Raw genomic sequence first — 22,109 nt, forward strand, 5'->3', positions numbered from 1 at the left:
GGTCATCAGAGAGGGCCCTAATCCAATATGATTGGTGTCCTTATAAAAGAGGAAATTTGGACACAGACACAGATACACATAGAAGGAAGATAGTGTGAAGACACAGAGAAACCATCTACCACCCACTTGGAATTCATCTAAGACCACTAGAAGCTAGGAGAGAGGCATGGAGCAGTCTCCATCAGAGCCCTCGGGAAGAACCAGCCCTGCCAAACCATGATGTCAGACTTCTAGCCTCCCAAATTAATACATTTCTGTTGTTTAAGCCATCAAATTTGTGGTACTTGGTTACAGAAGCCCCAGGAAACTAATACTGTAGTTTCTGTGGCCAATTGGACAGAATTTTGAAAATGAAATATACCACGGATTCTAGAATGCATGTTCACTGTGTATGTGTTTTTTGGCGTGGGTCCAAGACCTTGATTAGCTATACTGTTGTTATTTATCAAAGGTCTGTTCTGGCTGGGCTAAGCAGATGATCCTTGCAGTTGCTGAGTTCATCATTTACAGTTGGAAAAAGCTAAAATACATTACAATACATACGGATAAAATAAATACAATGGATAAAATACATTATTCTAATGTATATATTTTTCATGTCTTTAACCAGGGGTTGGAAACTGGCAACCGGCTTGTAAGTATTTTGTTTGGCCTACCCAGTGTTTTGTTGTTGTTGTTGTTGTTTTAGGTTTTATTTTTTTTTTTCAACTTTTAAAAATTTTTTTATTTTTGGGACAGAGAGAGACAGAGCATGAACGGGGGAGGGGCAGAGAGAGAGGGAGATGCAGAATCGGAAACAGGCTCCAGGCTCTGAGCCATCAGCCCAGAGCCTGACGCGGGGCTCCAAATCACGGACCGGACCGCGAGATCGTGACCTGGCTGAAGTCAGACGCTTAACCGACTGCGCCACCCAGGCGCCCCATAGGTTTTATTTTTAAGTAATCTCCACACCCAACATGGGGCTCAGATTCACAACCCCAAAATCAAGAGTTGCATGCTCTACTGACTGGGCCACCCAGACACCCCAGTGTTTTAAAAACAGGAAACAATGTTCTTCTTCACCAGTATTTAAAGATCATACTTCTTACAGGGGCACCTGGGTGGCTCAGTCAGTTAAGTGATTTCAGCTCAGGTCATGATCTTATAGTTCGTGGGTTTGAGCCCCACATCATGCTCAGACAGCTGAGCTCAGACATGCTGACAGCTCAGAGCCTGGAGCCTGCTTCGGATTCTGTGTCTCTCTCTGTCTTTGCCCCTCTCCTGCTTGTGGTCTGTCTCTGTCTCTCTCAAAAATAAATAAAAACATTAAACATTTTCAAAAAAAGGTCATATTTCTCATAAAAATTTCTGGATTTCTGTTTTTCTTTATTCTTGAACATGAGATTTGCATTTCCTCATGGTAATAGTTGGCTGAAGACTGGCTACTTCCTTTTAGCCAGGCCAAGCACTTCCATCAGCTACATCACCACCAATGCCACTTTGCTACAGGCAAAGAAGCAAGGATGGCTGGAGTAGAGTGAAAAAGGAAAGTCATTGGAGTGCCCAGAGGTTCAGTAATAAGTCAGAATATGGCAGATCTTGAGGCCATGATAAGGACTCTGGATTTATTCCAAGTGAAGTGGGGAATTAATGAGGGGTTTTGAGCAAAAGAGTGACCTGATCTGAGATTTGAAATTAATCACACAGCTACTCTGCTGATATTAGAATGTAAGGGGAAGACACGAGAATGCAATGGTGGAAATGGCAAACCTGTTCAGAGGTTTTCTGTAATGATCATGAGATGCCTTGGACTATAATGATAGCAAGGGAGGTGATGTTAAGTGGTGGAAACACTTGATGTCAACAGAATCACCTGATGAATTAGATGTGTGATGTGGAAGAAGACTTTCTTTGGGTTTTTGGCCTAGAGGCCACCACTAGAGGGGTGAAGTTGCTATTTGAGATGAAGAAGCTGTAATAGGAATAAGTTTCAGGGGGAAAATAGGGAGATCCATTTTGGACATGTTCACCTCGAGATGTATATAGGATGTTCAAAGGAAATGTTGAAAAAGCTGTTAGCCAGGAAACTGAAGTTTAGGGGACATGTCTGGCTAGCAATAAATTTTTCCTCTTCTGATCCAGTCTCATAACTTTTAATGTCATGTAATACGACATAATGCTGCTGACTTCCAAATGTTTATGATGGATTTAAGGCAGATTGTGGTAGTATGGCTCTGCTGCCAGGGAAGGGAAAGGTGGGTATTTGAGTCAGCTTTGTCTCTGATCTTAGAACAGGAATGGTTTTAGTCCCTGCGTTTGGGTCTCTGCTCATAAACTGAGGCTCATATGATTGTCAGTTTTACTGTTTTATATCTGGTAAGCTGTAGAGGCAAATTTGGATCAAGGTCTCAGGTCCACACCTGGGGTTCTTTTCTCCACTCCACCAGCCAGTCTTTGGCAAGGCTATCTTTCAAAGAACCACTCTCCTTGCTTTCTCAACCCTTTCTAGGCATTCAATTTCTCCCTTAGCTTCCCTGGGCCCACTTAATTTCAGCAGTAGGAATCTTAGTGCTGAGCTATTGAAATATGAGGAAAAATCCTCGACTAAGACTGTTACGTTCCAGCTACTAGGTGTACTTTGTCCTTGGTCAAGTGATTCTTAACTTCCATCCAGGTTAACGTCCTCAGGAATTCTGTGGTTCTAGCAGCTTGAAACTTTTCCCTTTCCCAATTCAGTGCAACTTCTGTTCTTTGAATGTGGCTGCAGGTCTGGGGAATCGTGGTCTAGCGAAGGGAGAAAAGGCATGCTCTCAGGCAGCTGTAACTAGGATGACACCCCCCAACATGCACGCCCAGCAAGTTCAGGGCTGGACTTAGGGCCAAGCTTTGTCCCCGGATCCTGCGCTCTCCTCCCTGGGCTTCCCGGAGAGCGGGGGGCTTCCGGCGGGCCCCCTCCTCCCGGGGGCGGGGCCTACCTCTCCCACTCCCGCCTCCCCGGCTGCGCGCGGCTGCGGGCCGCGGTCACGTGAGCGCGGCGCGGCGGGGGAGGGGCCCTGATTTCCGGGCGGCGGAAGGAGACGCGGCCGCGTGAGGACGAGGCGATTTGAAAACACGCTCCGGGAGCTAGAGGCTGAGGCCGGTGGCGCACGCCGTAGCCTCGTGGGCTTCTGTTCGGACGCTCCTCTCCTCTGTCTCCGCGCCCCGGTCCCGGCGGGCCTTCAGGTGAGCGGCCGCCGCCCGTCGGGCCGGGCCCTCCTGGGGCGTGGGACGGCGCGCGGGGCCGTAGCCCCCCCGGTCCGCGGCCCAGGCGGGCCGGGCCGGCTGTGGCCGGTCTGCGCGTCCGGAGGCTGTCCCGCGGCGCCGCGGCGGAGCGGGGCCTGGGTGCGGAGCTGGGCTGTGCGGGGGCGGGGCGCCCCGCGGGCGTTTGAAGCGCCTCAAGTGACTGGGCGGGTTCGCGCGGTTTCGCGTCCCGGAGACTTTTAGGCCGGGGTGTGTAGGTTGGGGCCCGCTTCCCCGACTGTGGCCCTGATCGCCGTCCGTGGGAGTAGAAGGCACGGTAGTTTCTGCAGCCCGCCGGCTCTTCACTTGTGGGATGCTGGACCGAAGTGGGGCGGTGGGGATGAGTGGGCGTCTCCTACTCGGCCCCGTCGCCGTCCAGGTGTGGGGGTTTAGCAGTCTTTGCGGAGCAGAGCGGGTTCGGCGGCTGTCTGGAGGCGCCCCTGTGTGGGGCATTTACTTTCTGGGAAGTCTGGTGTCTCCCGATTGTCCCCCTCAGGAGAGTTGGGAGGAACTCGTGAGAGTAAGGGGTTGGCGGGGAAATTACCAAAGGTCGACTGCAGTGTGCATTTTTATTTATTTATCTATCTTTTGGAAAAGAAGCTGGAAATTAAGGTGGTAGACAAAGTAGCTGAAATTCGATTAGGTCGAAATTCTGACACGCTGGAATCTTCCTTTTGTTGAAATTAGAAGACCTGCAACTGGAATGTATGAAATTCACTTCTAAAACTTTAGGGGCTCACCCGCGTAGGAGGTCCAGTGATATGAGATTTCAACCCCTGACGCTTGAGTTTCTAGCTACTATTCAGTGTTGGCTGCTGTAAAAGTGGCTTATTCAGAATATTTGCTGTGCTATGAAAATCTTTATTTTTGTTTTATTTACTTATTTTTAAAGATTTAATTTTATGTAATCTTCACACTCATGATGGGGCTTGAAATTGGAACCCTGAGATCCAGGATCCAGAGTTATATGCTCTACCGACTAAGCCAGCCAGGTGCCCTTGAAAATCTTTATTTAACTTATTTAAAAAAAAAAAGTTTTTTAAAAAGTTTATTTACTTTGAGAGAGAGAGAGAGAGAGAGCGTAAGCAGGTGTGGGGCAGAGAGAGAGAGAGAGAGAGAGAGAGAGGGAGAGAGAGAATGAATGAGAATTTCAAGCAGACTCCCTGCTGATAGTGAAGCTTGAACTCACAAACCTGAGATCATTACCTAAGTGGAAATCAAGAGTCAGAGGCTTAACTGACTGGGCCACCCAGGCATCCCCTTTATTATTTTTTTAAGTTTATTTATTTTGAGAGAGAGAGAGACAGAATTCCAAGCATTCTCCGAGCTGCCAGTGTGGAGCCCATTGTGGGACTTGATCCCACGAGCAGCCAAAATCCAGAGTCTGAGCTTAGCTGACTGAGCCAGCCAGGTGTCCCTGAAAATCTTTATTTTATTTTTTTTTATTTTTTATTTTTTTTCAACGTTTTTAATTTATTTTTGGGACAGAGAGAGACAGAGCATGAACGGGGGAGGGGCAGAGAGAGAGGGAGACACAGAATCGGAAACAGGTTCCAGGCTCCGAGCCATCAGCCCAGAGCCTGACGCGGGGCTCGAACTCACGGACCGCGAGATCGTGACCTGGCTGAAGTCGGACGCTTAACCGACTGCGCCACCCAGGCGCCCCTGAAAATCTTTATTTTAATGTGAAAGTAACAAATTGGTAATAGGACTTTAAAAATTCCTAGTATATAAATGGTCTTTGTGTACCATAAAATATTATTATTAGCTTTAAAAGTCAAGGAAGGGCCATCAGCCCTCTTAGTTCCTAATAGGGAAATTACTGTGACTAATATAAAGTGATGCATAATATGGTATAATCTTGACCGACTGTATGTTGGACACAGGTCAGGTAGTTAGTGGCTAAAGATAGCCCAGAGGATTGGTGAGTGGGGGTTAATTCATTTTTTGTCTCATACCGTTTATTTTCATCTCTAGTACTAGCTAATAATAAAATTGTAGGGAAAGTTCACAAAGAGTGCTTTGCTTAATTAAAAACTTTTTGTATACGGGGCGCCTGGGTGGCTCAGTCGGTTAAGCGGCCGACTTCATCTCAGGTCATGATCTCGCGGTCCATGAGTTCAAGCCCCGCGTCAGGCTCTGTGCTGACAGCTCAGAGCCTGGAGCCTGTTTCAGATTCTGTGTCTCCCTCTCTCTGACCCTCCCCCGTTCGTACTCTGTCTCTCTCTGTCTCAAAAATAAATAAACGTTAAAAAAAAAAAAATTAAAAAAAAACAAAAACTTTTTGTATTAAAAGAGGCCAGGTGAGGGGCACCTGGGTGGCTCAGTTATTTGAGCGCCTGACTTCAGCTCAGGTCATGATCTCTTGCTCTGTGAGTTCAAGCCCCACTTTGGGCTCTGTGCTGACAGCCTGGAGCCTGCTTCGGATTTTGTTTCTCTCTCTCTGCCCCTCCCCTGCTTGTGCGTGTCCCCTCTCTGTCTCTCTCTCTCTCCCCCTCCCCCCCTTCTCCCCCTCTCAAAAAAGTAAATATTAAAAAAAAATTTTTTTTTAAATAAAAAGGCCAGGTGAGTATTCTTTTTAGGTTTTGCTTATCCGTTTTTTAAAACTAGAATAACTAGAGGTGTGGGTGGGGTGAAAACCTGGAATTGGTATAAATGAAATAAGTTAAGCCATTTTGCCACTCAGGTTTCCAGTCCTCACCTTAATTCCAGTATGTGTAACATAAAGCTGATTTTGCAGAGCTCTGTTTTGTAAGTCCCTCTTCAACTCCCTAACACAGGACTGACAAATCTTTCTGAGGCTCATCTTTAATTTAGTACCACCTTCCTCACTTGGTTTTGTGAGAATTGAATGCCAGTGTACATAATGTGTCTCATATTGTGCTTGATAATGTTCTGGTCCTAAGATTTGAGGAAAATGTACGTGTTGTTATACGTATTGAACAGTGCCAGGTGCAGTTCTCAGTGTTTTACAAATAGGAACTCATTTGCTCCTTATTAATCCTATCCTGTAACAATTATATGAGGTAAGTATTATTATTATCATCCCTGTTTTGATAAAACAGATAAAAACTGAGGCACAGTTTTAACTACAGCTAAAAAGTGGCAGTCTGAATAAGAACTGAATCAGTCTGGCTCTAGAATCTGCTTTTAACCTATGTTGCCAAATCCTACCTAGCTTAAGGGGCTCTAATGTGGTAAAACCTTGCAATCATGTGAATTTGGATGTAATGTTATAGGGGATTGGCTTCTGGATTCCTGGAACTTGAGCTGCTTGGTCTTGCACAAGCCATTTTATTTCACAATAATGTAAACCTTCATTTTATTCACATTTTTTTGGACTCCCCATTTATAGTGTTGTGACTTCTAAAAAAAATTTCTGGACATAGCATAGTTATGATAGACGAGAAGTTTTGTTTCAGAGGTACTTACCTGTTCTAGTGGGTGTATAGTGGTGAGCAGAATTCATTATTTTTGTAGCATGTGGAAAAGTTTTCAAGAAGAGTTGAGCTGATTCCAGGTATAGGAGGCTATATTTTAGATAGATGTTAGCTTATGAGAAGATAAAGCTGGAGGGGAAGTTAGGAAGGACGTGAAATGTCAAGCTATGGAGTTTTTACTGTAAGGGAGTGGAGGAACAGCTGAAAACTCCTGAGCCAGATCTGTGTTTAGAAAGAGCTCTCTCGTGATTCTAGCAAATGGACTGGGGAGTAGACACTAGAAACGAGGCAAGCATACTGATGGGGAAACTAATAACAGTCTGGGGTAGAAGTAAAGGATTTAAGAGGTGGCCTGGGAATGGGTAGGAGGCATGGATCAAAATTTTTGTGTGGGAAGTTTTGGATGTAAACTGAAAGAATGATGAAGAGGGGGAAGTACAAAATGACATATTTGTGCCCAGGTTATGTATTACAACAGTGGCCTAGCTGGTCTTTGTTCCTTACTCCTCTGTTATACTATACTCCCTTTTATACTGCTTTTATTTCCTGGTTTGGATGCTGTTTTCTGTTTAGTCTGAACCTATCCTGGTGTTCAAAATGCTGATACTTCATTTTTGCCCATACCAGACTTATTCTCTACCCCTGAATCATACGGTGTTTTCCTTACTCAATGAAATGCCCATTAACTCTCCTTGCTACCTATCTCTGAATCTTACACATTTTTCAGGCACCAGTTTAGATTCATGAGACCTTTTCTGGCTGTTAAAGGCTGCGTTAGATGAAAACATTAGTCTTCAGACTTAGTTTTGTTTCATTAGTAGAGGTTCCTCGGGGACTTTGGGGGGCCAGGAACAGATATAAGGTATATTTAGCAATCTGTGTGCCACCCCCTCCCCCAACCACCCACCCCAAACCTGGACCTGGTTATTTCAAAAGGTTTCCATTTCCCAGCTAAAAACGCTTGACAGATTTGTGGCAGGGTTGTTGCCTTATTGTTGATGACTTCTCTTTATATGTGTCTTGACTAAGGTATACCTGTTGGTAAAGGTATTCTCCATTTAATACTTTGATCCTTTGGCACAGTCACTGTTGGCCTTGATTCTTGATTAGCTTTGAAATAAATTTTAGAGTAATATAAATGTTGGGAAATACCTTTTTTATTCTTTTATAGATTATTTTCTTATATCCATTGTTTTAAAATTCTTTTCATTATAGCACTCAAGAATGACCAAAAAAAGAAAACGCCAAGATGATTTTCAAAAAGTAAAACTAAAAGTTGGTAAAAAGAAACCCAAATTAGAAAATGCTACTGTTACAAACTTTAAAACGAAGACTATACATCTGCCTGAGCAACTCAAAGAAGATGGAACTCTTCCAACGAACAATAGAAAACTTAACATAAAGGTAAATCATAAATACTGTTTCGATAAAGTAAGAGTTTTCTTTGAAATCATCTAGAATGTTTTTTGTGAAAAGTTGTATTGATTTCTCAGGGTTTATTGACGGCTTAAGTTCGGAGTTTGTCCGTTAATCAAATCTGAGTTGCCACTGCAGCTTTCCCACCTCCTCCAGAAAGACTTGCTCAACTAAACGCACAGTGATTTCTGTTATATACCTATTTGATGTGTTAATATATGATCTGGAAGAAATTCTGTTTAACTTTTCAATGTAACAGTTTTTGATGTGACAATTTTCTAGCTGTTTTTATAGTTCATGAAGATCTTGTCTTACTGATTTTTTTTTTTTTTTTAAGAGAGAAAGTATACGAACTGGGGGGAGGGAGGGAGAATCTTAAGCAGGCTCCTCACCCAGTGTAGAGCTCAAAGATCTTGTCTTATCATTTTGAACCCACATAACTTACAGGTTCTCAGTAAATGTGTGAAGTTAATTCAAGTTTGAGCAATAGTTTTGTTTAAAATTTTAACAGCTTTATTGAAATGTAATTTTTATGCATAATAAAATCAACCCATTTAAAGTGTGCAATTGTGTAACTTTTAATGTATTTATAGTTATGTATTATCCCCACAATCTAATTTTAGAACAGTTTTATCATGCCAGAAAGAAACCCTATATCTATTACAGGTCACTCCCCATTCTTCTCCCCTAGCTCTAGGCAGCCATTAATCTACTTTTTGTCTGTGTAGATGTGCTTATTCTGGTCATTTCATATAAATGGATATGTGGTCTTTCGTTACTGGTCTTTTAGTTAGTATGTTTTTGAGGTTCATCTGTGTTACAGCGTATCTGTCAGAACAGTACTTCATTTCTCTGTACTATTGAATAGAGTTTCAGTGCATGGTTAATGTCACATTTTATCACTCATCAGTCGATGGACATTTGGTTGCCACTTGTAATGCCACTTGCCATTTGGTTGCCATGTGTAAAGCTGTTATGAGCATTTGTGAACCAGTTTTTGTGAAGATCAACATTTTCTAGTTTTGCTTTTAAGTTCTGAAGTTAAATAAAATTGAAAAGGTACTTGAAGTTACTTTTTTTTCCCCACAGATGGTATAAAGTATTCCACAAATAAAATTGTCAAATGTTATACTCAGAATACACACATATCCTGAAAGACTATTTAAAATAAGGAGAATGCATTTGTTAAATTAAGAGTATATAAACGTACCTACCATATGTTTGGTACATAGTAGGTTTTTCAGTAGCGATGATGATTGTTGTCACTTTAAATGATAGCCTACATGCAGGTTAATTTCAGAAAGAAGATTCTGACCAAGAGTTATGTAATGTTTTTATTAAGCTAAATATATTTTAAAGATAAAACAATCTTAGTAAAAGCTAAATAACATTTCAAAAATACTTACTGAAGTAGTTTCCTCAAGGAGGGTTAATTTATTAGCATAGTTTTAGTTAGCATGTTTATTTCAAAATGTTATAATATAGCTAAATCCTGTATTTTTATTTTTAGGATTTGCTGTCACAGATGCATCACTACAATGCTGGGGTTAAACAAAGTGCTCTTCTTGGACTTAAAGACCTTTTGTCTCAATACCCATTTATAATTGATGCACACCTTTCAAACATATTAAGTGAAGTGACTGCTGTGTTTACAGATAAAGATGCTAATGTACGATTAGCAGCAGTTCAACTTCTTCAATTCCTGGCCCCCAAAATACGAGCTGAACAAATTTCTCCATTTTTTCCTTTGGTAAGTGCCCATCTCTCTAGTGCCATGACTCACATTACTGAAGGAATTCAGGAGGACTCTTTAAAAGTTTTGGACATTCTGCTGGAACAGTACCCAGCCTTAATTACTGGCCGTAGCAGTATATTGCTTAAGAATTTTGTAGAACTTATTTCTCATCAGCAGCTGTCCAAAGGACTGGTAAATAGAGACAGATCCCAGTCCTGGATACTTTCTGTAAATCCTAATCGGAGACTCACTTCTCAGCAGTGGAGGCTGAAAGTCTTAGTGAGACTCAGTAAATTCCTTCAGGCCTTGGCAGATGGATCCAGTAGGTTGAGAGAAAGTGAAGGACTTCAGGAACAAAAAGAAAATCCCCATGCCACTAGCAACTCCATTTTTATCAACTGGAAGGAACATGCCAACGACCAGCAGCACATCCAGGTTTATGAAAATGGGGGTTCACAGCCAAATGTCAGTTCACAGTTCAGGCTACGGTAAGAAGGATTTCAGTTATGTCCACACTCAGTTTTCCTATATTGAATTTTAACTGCTGATCATTGATGGCTAATTGTGGGGAGACATGAAGTTGTCTTTTATAGTTTTCATATAGTTACTCATGATTTGATTTTATTTACTGATGGGAGGAGTCATATGAAAGTATTAATTTGTTCATTTCTTACAAAGCCTAATGAGAAATAAAACTTGATGGTCTTTTTTGGCTTTGTCATCTTAGAATTTTATTTTCTTACTAGTCTTGATCAATGTAATTGTCAATTCAGGGAACTTCATTTTACCGGTACTTTACATTTAAATTTAAATTAAACAGGGAGTGATATTTTTTAATCATTAATTTTTATTTTTCATTCTTACCTTTCTTTATTAGGTACCTGGTTGGAGGACTAGGCAGTGTGGATGAAGGCCTGTCATCTACTGAAAACTTGAAAGGATTTATTGAGATAATAATTCCATTGCTAATTGAATGCTGGATTGAAGCTGTGCCTCCACAGCTAGCTGCTTCTGTTGGAAATGGTATAGAAAGAGAACCTCTGCAGGTTATGCAGCAAGTTCTTAATATTATTTCCCTTCTGTGGAAACTCTCCAAACAACATGATGAAACTCATAAATTGGTGAGAACTTAATGGATTCTTTATTTTCTAAGTAATGCCTTTTATCATAAATGGGCAGGTTAGAAATTTACTAATTGATTGCTACTAATTGATTATGCATTTTCCAAAATAATTTTAGTGGTGTAACTATAAGCTTGTTTCTTATTTTAGCCCCAAAATGCAAGTTAAGATAGTCTTGTGAGATGATTCTGAAATTTATTTGTTTGTTTATTTAAGACAGCACAAGTGGGAGAGAGGGGCAGAAAGATTTTTTTTTTGCGCGCACACGAGGGGTGGGGGGAGGGGGAGGGAGGGAGACTATCTTAAATAGGCTCCATGCTCAGCTTGATCCTGTGGCCCTGGGGTCCTGACCTGAGCCGAAATCAAGAGGCAAGATGCTCAACTGACTGAGCCACTCGTGTGCCCCACTCTGAATATTTTTAATTTAAGTGAAATGTGTAACTTAATGAGCTTGTTTTCATTTGCTTTTATTAGACGTAATCACAGTAGTGTTACCATGTATTGTTTATGGCAGATTGATTACGTAGGAGCATTCTAGTTTCTGGAGGCCTCTTATGGGATTAAAAAAGTTGCTTATTAAGGAGTTTCTTCCAGTGTATGCCACATTGTCAATTTTAGCAGAAATGGACCACAGTGAAGATCTTATAACTAACCTACTGTGATTTAGAGAAGAAATTACTTACAGACTTGATTAGTGCATGCTGTTTTGTTTTCTCTTGACAAGGGATATAAGATCAGAATACATTTCTAAAAGTCACCTTTCACTGTAGGTAAGCTGTAGTTCTAGGTATGGTCTGCGTGAAATTAACCTAAGATTCTAAGTTGTGTAGTAGGTTTTCACTAGAAAAGATGATAGTAAAGACGAGTTTCGTGATGATTTATCTGCTGTGTGGGGGAGAGTTGAATATTGGCAGCCTTTTTGAAGTGCTGTGGTATAGAGAATGTAATGTATAGTCCATGGTGTAAGTAAGGAAGAACAAGATCTAAGATTAATTGGTATTAAATTAATATGATAGCACACTTAAAGGGCAGCTGCAGGAACAATACTTTAAAGCTTAAAGTATCTGGTTTATAGAATTTCTGCAAGGATTTTTGACTAGGCAGGTGTGAATCCTTGAAGTTGCCTGCATGTGTACAAAACTGACAAAGCAGTTTTTTGGTTTTGTTCAATTTTTATTTCAAGCTGGAATTTAGAATGAGTGAATAGACTCCATAAAATAAGATGAAGGATAAACTAAAAAGAGTATTCGATGATCCTGAAAAGCATTGTGGAATCATACTAAGGTGTGTGTTTCTTTTAAGAGCTTGCTCTAGCACTATTAACCCATTATCCATCATCTGTAGGGTTGTTACATGAATTGCTTTTTCAAATAGGATGGCATTTTATTGACTACAGTTTTGAGCCTGTCTCATGATTCGTTGCATACATTGGCAAGAAATTGATCAGGGTTGGGGGTAGAGTGTATAATTTTATGAAAGCAAAGCTTACTGTCCTTTATGGCAATTAACCTATGGTGTAAGCTAGTGACTAACAATACATACAGGTTTTTGGAAAAGCATATGTTATTTGCATTCTTGAATGGATTTATCTGAAGCTGGGATATAAAGTAAAAGTCACGATATCAACATAAACCTTAAGTACCAGTCTTTCCTTCATTTTTAGAAAACTAAGAAAAATTCTAAGCATTTTGGTGTTTGGTGACACACAGGCACTAATTGTTAATCCTTTAGTAATAGTGTTTGTAACCAGATAGAATGGTAGGACCAAATGCAAATTCATTAATTATGCTAATTTTATATGATGCACTATCGTTCAGATAATACTGTGAAAAGATCTAAACACTGCTTTAATTTTATGGATTTTTAAAGTTGTATGCGTTAGAACTATTCTGTGCTATTATGACTGTTTATTAACAGTTCATTAACGTAGGACACTATATTCAGAAGACTGTTTTGTATAGATTGTTGAACGCTACGTAGAATACTGAACTGGGATACTATTTAAAATTCAAATAAATTGAAGAAAGTTTAATTCGAATAGAAATAGTATTTAAAAGCATACACTGGTAGAATTCTCTAATTTACCTTGGCAAATTGGTTATGTTGAATTGTAATAACTGGATAAGGTAAGATCTATTATTTTGTTAAAAAAATTTTTTTTAATGTTTATTTTTTTTTTTTTATAAATTTTTTTTTTTTTTTCAACGTTTTTTATTTATTTTTGGGACAGAGAGAGACAGAGCATGAACAGGGGAGGGGCAGAGAGAGAGGGAGACACAGAATAGGAAACAGGCTCCAGGCTCCGAGCCATCAGCCCAGAGCCTGACGCGGGGCTCGAACTCACGGACCGCGAGATCGTGACCTGGCTGAAGTTCGACGCTTAACCGACTGCGCCACCCAGGCGCCCCTTAATGTTTATTTTTGAGAGAAAGAGCATGAGCAGGGGAGGGGCAGAGAGGGAGACACAGAATCTGAAGCAGGCTCCAGGCTCTGAGCTATCAGCACAGAGCCCAGTCGGGAGCTTGAACCCATGGACCACAAGATCGTGACATGAGCTGAAGTCAGAGCTTAACTGACTGAGCGATTCCAGGCACCCCAAGATTCATTATTTTAGAACAAAGCATGAATATGTATGTGAGCTGTACAAGGTGACATTAAAATGCGTTAATTTATTTTTTGTTACCATTATGTTTGTCTCACTCATCTTCAGTTATAGCTTAGTAGTTAAGATACTGGATGACCTATAACAGCTCAAACTTTAAAAGAGGAATGAAGTGGCATTCCTTGGTCTTAAATGCAAATTGTGTCCCACAACCTAAATTGTAGCTCTTTTCTCTCAGAAAATGTGAAGGTCTTCTGGAGCACCTGGGTGGTTCAGTTGGTTTAGCATCTGACTCTTGATTTCGGCTCAGGTCATGATCCTAGGGTCATGAGATTGAACCCCGCATTGGGCTCCATGTTGAGCATGGAGCCTGCTTAAGATTCTTTATCTTTCCCTCTGCCCTTCTACCCTGCTTGTGCGTGCACTGGCTCGCTCTATAAAATTAAAGAAAAGGCGGGGGAGAGAGGGCACCTGGGTGGCTCAGTTGGTTGAGGAGCCTTCTTTGGCTCAGGTCATGATCTCACGATTCATGGGTCCAAGCCCCACGTCGGGCCCTGTGCTGACAGCTCAGAGCCAGGAGCCTGCTTCGGATTCTGTGTCTTCCTGTCTCTCTGCTCCTCCCCCACTCACACTCTGACTCTCTCTCACTCAAAAATAAATAAACATTAAAAAAAAATTAACAAAAAATGTATAGGGCTTCTATTGATAAATTGGCATCTAGATTAGGTGCAGCCTTGGGACACTTGCTTGCTTTTAGGTTTTGCTAAATGTATTTATTTGCTGCATAGTTGAGAAACTTCATTTTAATCCAGGTTTTATTATTTATTAAAGTTTATTTATTTAGAGACAGTGTACACATGTGCATGAGCAGGGAAAGGGCAGAGTGAGAGGGAGAGAGAGAATCCCAATCAGACTCCATGCTCAGCAAGGAGCCTGACAAGGGGCTTGACTGTGAGATCGTGTCCTGAGCTGAAATCACAAATCGGATGTTCAACCAACTGAGCCACCCAGGTGCCCCTTAGCTTTGTATTTTAATGCTTGCTATTTTTAGTTTATATACTTCATTGCGCACGTCTTTTTTGCCATGAGGATTGGAATTTGTACAACGTAATGCAATTATGCATCAGGATTTGTTGAGCATCTATAAATATGGCTATTTAAGTTAATTAAGATTCAGTTCCTTAGTCACACTGCCACATTTCAAGAGCTCAATAGCTACATGTGGCTAGTGGCTGTGGTATTAGAAAACACAGATGAGTAATAATTCCATCACTGCAGAAAGGTCTGTTGAATAATGTTGCTGTACAGAGTCTCAGGTGTTGTTCTAGGCTCGGGGAATATAGAGATGAACATGACTGACAAGGTTGCTTGCCCTCCAGTACTTAACTTTTGGTGGATGGTAAACAAATATATAATGTCAATACTAAGAAGAAAGATGAAAGTAAAGCAGGGTAAAGAGAACATGTGCTGGAACAGAGTGAGTGGGAGCTGTATTATTATTATTATTATTATTATTAAGGTTATTTATTCGAGAGTGAGAGAAAGAAAGAATCCCAAGGCTATACACTGTCAGTATAGAGCCCAATGCGGGGCAAACTCATGAACTGTGAGATGACCTGAGCTGAAATCAAGAGTCAGAGGCTTAATGAACTGGGCCACCCAGGTGCCTCAAGGGGGAGCTATTCTAAATAGATGGTCAGGAAACGCTTTCATGGCTTTTAAATGTCAATGAATAAAGTTAAAGGAGCAAGTCTTAGACCTGTGGGAAGAACCTTCCAGGCATAGGGAACAGCAAGTGCAAAGCCCCTGAAGTGAGAACAAATTTGGCATATTTGAGGAATGGCAAGAAAGTCTGTGCAAGTGAGGTACTAAGAATGGTAGAAGATAAGGGAAAAAAGTGACAGTGGCCAGATCATGTAGCACCCTATTGTCCATGGTAAGAAGTTTGGATTTTAACCCAAATGTGGTGAAAAGACATTGGAGAATTTTCAACAGGGAAGTGGCATGATCTGAATTATGTTTATTTAACTTTAATATGACGAATTGGTACATAGAACACTAGTGAACTTCTCTGTGATCAGCATCCAGGTCTAGCAAAACTGTGGAACCCAAACTCACACCATCTTTCCTATGAATGACCAGTCCTGCCCTACATACATACTTATTCCCTTTCTTCTTTCCTATGTTATTTGGAAGTATGGTTTATGCTTTAAAAGGTCACCCTAGGGGCGCCTGGGAGGCTCAGTTGCTTAAGCATCCGACTTCAGCTCAGGTCATGTTCTTGCAGTCTGTGGGTTCGAGCCCCACATCAGGCTCTGTGCTGACAGCTCAGAGCCTCGAGCCTGCTTCAGATTCTGTGTCTCCCTCTCTCTCTGGCCCTGCCCTGCTTGCATTCTGTCTCTCTTTCTCTCTCTCAAAAATAAACTTTTCTTTAATAAAATAAAAAGATCACCCTGGCTACTATGTAGAGAATTGACTTTTGAGAAGGGCAAGAGGAAAAGTAGGGAGACCAGTTGGGAGGCTATTGCAGTAATCTTGGTAAGAGTGGTGGATTAGAATAGAATGGTAGCTAGAGTTGAAGTGATGAGAAGCAGCTGGGTTCTGATAAAGTCAGTGGGACTGCTGATGTGTATAGTGAAGGAAAGAGGAGCAAGAATGGTGCCTGCGTTATGATCCAAATGACAGTGTGACTGCCGGTGGGGAGATCAGTTTATTCATGTTAAATTTAACATGTCTGTTAGAAGTTCAAGAAGACATGTTGAGTATACAGTGATAAATTAGCACAAAGAGAAGAATACAGTAAAGGATACTAAGGAGCTGTAGGGTAACCAGCTAGTCCTATATCCCAAGAAACCTTTTAGTCCCTGGAAAAATGGAATGGTTGGTTCTCTGGATAGGAGAAAATAAGAGTGTTGTAATTTGGAAAAAGTGTTTCAGGTAGGAGAGAAAGATTCATGAGTACTGCAAGAACTTTAGAGAATTGCATTGCTTTTTGACAAATATTTTTAATGGGAAATAATAGAATTGCTGGGAAGTAGAGTTATTGTGTAACGGAACACTAGTACAAAGACTTTCTGGTATATTTTACAAATATTGCACTAGTGGTTCAAATTCAGAATTTTCTTCTTACTTTCTCCCTTTTTCTTTTAAACAGTAAATAAAATACAAGTAATGATAATTATTAAACACCAGAAAGATCTATGGGTGACATTTGGGTGCTCTAATTTATTTTGATTTTAAAATTTATTTGTATCTTCTGTCATAAGCAAAAGATGTATTATAATGGTAAATATATAGTTGAATATTAATAAGTGGTCACATTTCTGCTTAAAGTTTTATTGGTTATTTTAAATTGTTTCTTGTAGATTTTCTAATTTTTATTTATTTTAATAGGAGTCGTGGCTTCGAAAGAATTATCTTATTGATTTCAAACACCATTTTATGAGTCATTTTCCGTATGCCTTAAAAGAAATAACCAAGCACAAAAGGAAAGAGACAAATAAAAGGTATTGTGATTCCTTCCACTGTATAGACTTGAAAAAGTTTTAACCTGAAATTACCAGAAGATAATTAGCTTTAAACTGAAACGTTCTAAACTGTGAGGGGTTTGTATCTAAATTTTGTGAGATAAAAGTAAAAGTAGCCGTAGTATGGCTGATCTTGAACAAGTAAGTCACTTTAAGCCTTGAGACTTCCGTTTCTTTTTTTTTTTTTAATTTTTTTTCAACGTTTTTTATTTATTTTTGGGACAGAGAGAGACAGAGCATGAACGGGGGAGGGGCAGAGAGAGAGAGGGAGACAGAATCGGAAACAGGCTCCAGGCTCCGAGCCATCAGCCCAGAGCCTGACGCGGGGCTCGAACTCACGGACCGCGAGATCGTGACCTGGCTGAAGTCGGACGCTTAACCGACTGCGCCACCCAGGTGCCCCGACTTCCGTTTCTTTTAATGTTTAAAAATCTAAAGTGAATATTTTTCACAGAGTATCAAGTTATATAAATAAGAATATAATAAAAGTTGTTGGGCTGATTTATTTGGGAAAGAGGTACTATGTAATCCCTAAGCAAGAAAGTATCTTAAAGGTCATATAGTTGTGTCATTTATATATGAGGAAACTGGTAATGAAACTATTATCAGTATCAGGAAGAAGGATAATTGGAGAGAAATAACTTTCTAAACCAGAATTTATGGATTAGAAGATGGAATTTAAAATTGTAAGCCTGAAAACGGTTTAAAATGTTCACCTCAAGTGAGAGCAAGTAAGTGTAGAAACAAGTTATCTAATAAAATTTGAGAAGCAGGTGCAAGCTAGAACGCTAAAAGTGGCAGTTCCTCAAATGAGTAAATGCCTGAAGGGGTCTTAGTCTGTCAGATGATTGTTATATTTGTCAAAGGGAAGAAACTACCTGGAGAATCAATGAGGCTCTTTGAGCAGGGTTTAGAGGATATGCTTAGAAGTGACAAGGCTGTTGGAGGCCGATAAGGTTTTCATTTCTTCATTAAATATTTTGGTTGCTTACTATAAAAGTATCATAATAGAGATCATCAGATGTTTTCTTGTTCTAAGCAATTCATAAAGTTGTTTAAATCAGTCAAAATACAAAATTGGTAAAAATATGTCAGGGAAGAGTTAGGAGACAGAAACCACCCTAGTGATTTTAACAGCATTTAAAAAAAAAATTTATTTAGTGCACTCAAACAGGGGAGGGGCAGGGGGGTGCAGAGGATCCAAAGGGGGCTCTGTGCTGACAGCAGTGAGACTGCTGTGGGGCTCAAACTCAGAAACCGTGCGATTGTGACCTGAGCCGAAGTTGGACATTCAACTGACTGAGCTACCCAGGTGCCCCAAAGAACCGAAAAGGCAAAAGGAAACATAATATGGAGATAGCCACTCAGGAAAGTAGGTACTGTCTCTAGAAGTGGGAGAAAGAAGAGAGCAAGAAGCTTGGAGGAAATGCTTTGTGGCACCAAAACTCTGACCCCTGGGAAAGTGGTTTTTCCTTAGTGGACATGAATGTTTTTGAGATCTGAAGAGGGGCCTCGAGCTGGGGCTCAAAACTTTGCTAAGGGAATTTTGGCTGGCTGGTGCTTCTTCGGGTCGTGATGATGCTGGTTTTGTGTCACAAAAACTGCAAACTGGATTCAACTGTGGCTACTAGAATAAACTGCTTCTGGCCTGAGGAAGAGTTGTTGAGTTGAATTGGCAGCAAAAGGAAGCAAAAACAGGACTGGGAAGCAAACAAAGGAGAGTATCCCATCTTTCTCCTACAGCTTTCTAGTCTCTTACTAGGACCCCTTCATTGGCAGAGCTTAACGAGAAGCCAGCTGCAAAGGAAAAATGTGGCCTAGAGTCCCAGCTGTAGGATGACAAAGCAGAGTATAGAAGGGTGGGTTTGAAGCTTAAAAACAATAGTCCAGTAACTGGCAGGAGGAAAATTGAATTGTATGTAGCAGAAGGCAGTTTATTTAAGGGTTATTAGAATTGTATAATTAACAAGTGCTATAGGAATTTATAGGAAGAGAAAGATCCTTGATGGGATGAACAGATAAAGCTATATTGAAGAGTAGTATTTGAGCATGGATATCACTTTAGCAGGCATAAATGAAGCAAGGGATGAGAGATTATACTAACTAGAAGAGGTAGCATGTAAGAAAACCATAGGATTAGGTAATGGAGAGCATGGGACAGATCTGGGTCAAATCTGATTTCTGCTGTTTACCAGCCTTGATGCTGAGAGACGTTCCTTGTCTGTGAAATTCAGTGCCAAAGGGTCAAAGCTGAAAGATAAATGAAGACTTTTGGTTGGATCAGAACTTCTTTTTTGGAAGATTCATTTAGTGAGTTTCTGGAGTTGGAGGGGACAGTCAAATAGGTAGCTACTTTCTTGAGTAAGGTATTAGGTTCCCCACCTCCTATCCCTCAACAAACATGATTTTTTATTAGAGCAAAACTTTTAAATCTGGTCCATGGATAAGCTTCAGAAAGTCCTAGAACTCTTGAAGAGTTTTATGTGTGTGTATTTTTCTTTTTTTTTTTTAAATTTTTTTTTTCAACGTTTTTAATTTTTATTTTTGGGACAGAGAGAGACAGAGCATGAACGGGGGAGGGGCAGAGAGAGAGGGAAACACAGAATCGGAAACAGGCTCCAGGCTCTGAGCCATCAGCCCAGAGCCTGACGCGGGGCTCGAACTCACGGACCGCGAGATCATGACCTGGCTGAAGTCGGACGCTTAACCGACTGCGCCACCCAGGCGCCCCGTGTGTGTATTTTTCTTGATAAGGGCTTCCATACATAATTTTCATCAAAATGAGATTAAGTAGTGGTTAGGAAGTTTGGCATTTAGTAGACCATTGAATGCAAGTAAATTATCCAAGAGTGTATGGGTGTGCTGTCATTATTCAAAACATTTATTGAACGCTTAACATGTGGAAGGCAGTTACTGTACTGTGTGCTGAGCATTTTGAGGTAAAGGGGTGATGCTTTGGAGTACAAGCTAATGGGGGAGATGTTTCTGATTGTTTAATCTGTGACCAACTGTGATAAAGTTAAGGAACAGTTTAGGGTAATATGAGAGTATATAATAAGGAGCCTGTCCTGATCTTTTAAGAGGGAATAGAGTTGTAGGGAAGGCTGCCCTGATGAAGTGATTTGTACCAAGTTATAAAAGGTAAAAAGGAGTTAACTTTATGAAGATGTTGAGGTAATGAAATTGTGGAATTTTTTTAAAAGATTTTATTTTATTAAAAAAAAAATTGTAACGTCTGGAGAGACAGAGATAGAGCGCGAGCAGGGGAGGGGCAGAGAGAGAGGGAGACACAGGATCTGAAGCAAGCTCCAGGCTCTGAACTGGAGCCCGATGCGGGGCTTGAACTCATGAACTGTGAGATCATGCCCTGTGTTGAAGTCGTACGCTTAACCGACTGAGCTACCCAGGTGCCCCCATGTGGAATTTTGAAAATTAAATTGAATTATATTTCATTACAGTAAGTGTACTCTTTAATCCCCATCCCCTATTTAACCCATCCCTCTACCCAACTCCCCACTGGGAACTGTCCGTTTGTTCTCTATAGTTAAGAGTCTGTTTCTTGGTTTTTCTCTCCCTCCTTTTTTTTTTTTTTTTTTGTTGTTGTTGTTGTTGTTCTTTTTTGTTTTTTGAATTTCTCGTAAGTTTCCACATTTGAGTGAAATCATATGGTATTTGTCTTTCTCTGACCTATTTCGCTTAGCACTATCCTCTTCAGGTCCAACCATGTTGTTGCAAATGGCAAGATTTCATTCTTTTTTATGGCTAAATATTTGTGTGTGTGTGTGTGTGTACAAACATATGCAGTACCTTCAGTACCTTCTTTATCCATTCATCTTTTGATGGATACTTGGACTGCTTCCATAGTATGGCTATTATAAGTAATGCTGCAATAAACATATGTGTACATGTATCCCTTTGAATTAATGTTTTTGTATTTTTGGGTAGATACCCAGTAGTGTGATTCTTGGATCATAGGGTAGTTCTATTTTTAACTTTTGTTTTTAAGTAGGCTTCACACCCAATGTGGAGCCCAACATGGGGCTTGAACTCACAACCCCAAGATCAAGACCTGAGCTGAGATCAAGAGTCTGACACTGACTGAGCCCACCCAGGCACTCCTGTTTTTAATTTTTTGAGGAACCTCCATGCTGTTTTCCACAATGGCTATACCAATTTGCATTCCCATCAGCAGTGCATGAGTGTTGCTTTTTCTTCACATCCTTGCAGCACTTGTGTCTTCTGTTTTTGATTTTAGCCATTCTGACAGGTGGGAAGTGATACCACATTGTAGTTTTGATTTGCGTTTCCTTGATCACGAGTGATGTTGAGCATCTTTTCATGTGTCTGTTGGCCATTGGCCATCTGTATGTTGTCTTTGGAGAAATGTCAGTTCACGTATTCTTGTTTTAAATTGGATTATTTGTTTTTTAGGCATTGGGTTGTGTCAGTCTTTTATATATTTTAGCTACTAACCCTTTATTGGATATGTCATTTGCAAATATTTTCTCCCATTCTGTAGGGTGGTATTATTTAGTTTTGAGGATTGTTTCCTCTCTGTGCAGAAGTCTTTTATTTTGATGAAGTCCTAGTAGTTTACTTTTGTTTTTATTTCCCTTGCCTCAGGAGACCTATCTAGAAAAATGTTGCTATGGCCAGTGTCAGATTACTGCCTGTGCTCTTGTCAAGGATTTTTATGGTTTGAGGTCTCACATTTAGGTCTTGAATACATTTTGAATTTGTTTTTATATATGGTATGAGAAAGTGGTCCATTTTCATTCTTTGTTGTGTGTAGCTGTCCAGTTTTCCCAACACCATTTGTTGAGACATTTTTCCATTGTATATTCATTTCTCCTTTGTCCAAGATTAATTGACCATATAATAGTAGGTTTATTTCTGGACTTTCTATCCTACCCCGTCTGATCTACATGTCTATGCCAGTAGCATATGTTTTAATTGCCACCGCTTTGTAATATAACTTGAAATCTGGAATTGTGATACCTCCAGTTTTGT

At 40.4% G+C, this 22,109-nt stretch overlaps 1 protein-coding gene across 1 annotated transcript in view; it reads left to right on the forward strand.

Moving 5' to 3' along the window:
• The first annotated feature begins 3,024 nt into the window (after positions 1 to 3,024).
• Positions 3,025 to 22,109, forward strand: part of TEX10 (testis expressed 10) — a 62,513-nt gene continuing 43,428 nt past the window's right edge. Inside the window, exons 1-5 of the mRNA XM_058694769.1 lie at positions 3,025 to 3,201; positions 7,914 to 8,102; positions 9,625 to 10,337; positions 10,727 to 10,970; positions 16,966 to 17,078. Of these exons, the coding sequence (XP_058550752.1) occupies positions 7,923 to 8,102; positions 9,625 to 10,337; positions 10,727 to 10,970; positions 16,966 to 17,078 (1,250 nt within the window). The 5' untranslated portion in view covers positions 3,025 to 3,201; positions 7,914 to 7,922. The remainder of the gene's footprint in view (positions 3,202 to 7,913; positions 8,103 to 9,624; positions 10,338 to 10,726; positions 10,971 to 16,965; positions 17,079 to 22,109) is intronic.

This window comes from Neofelis nebulosa, chromosome 12 (genome assembly GCF_028018385.1).
Source record: "Neofelis nebulosa isolate mNeoNeb1 chromosome 12, mNeoNeb1.pri, whole genome shotgun sequence".
Classification (NCBI taxonomy): domain Eukaryota; kingdom Metazoa; phylum Chordata; class Mammalia; order Carnivora; family Felidae; genus Neofelis; species Neofelis nebulosa.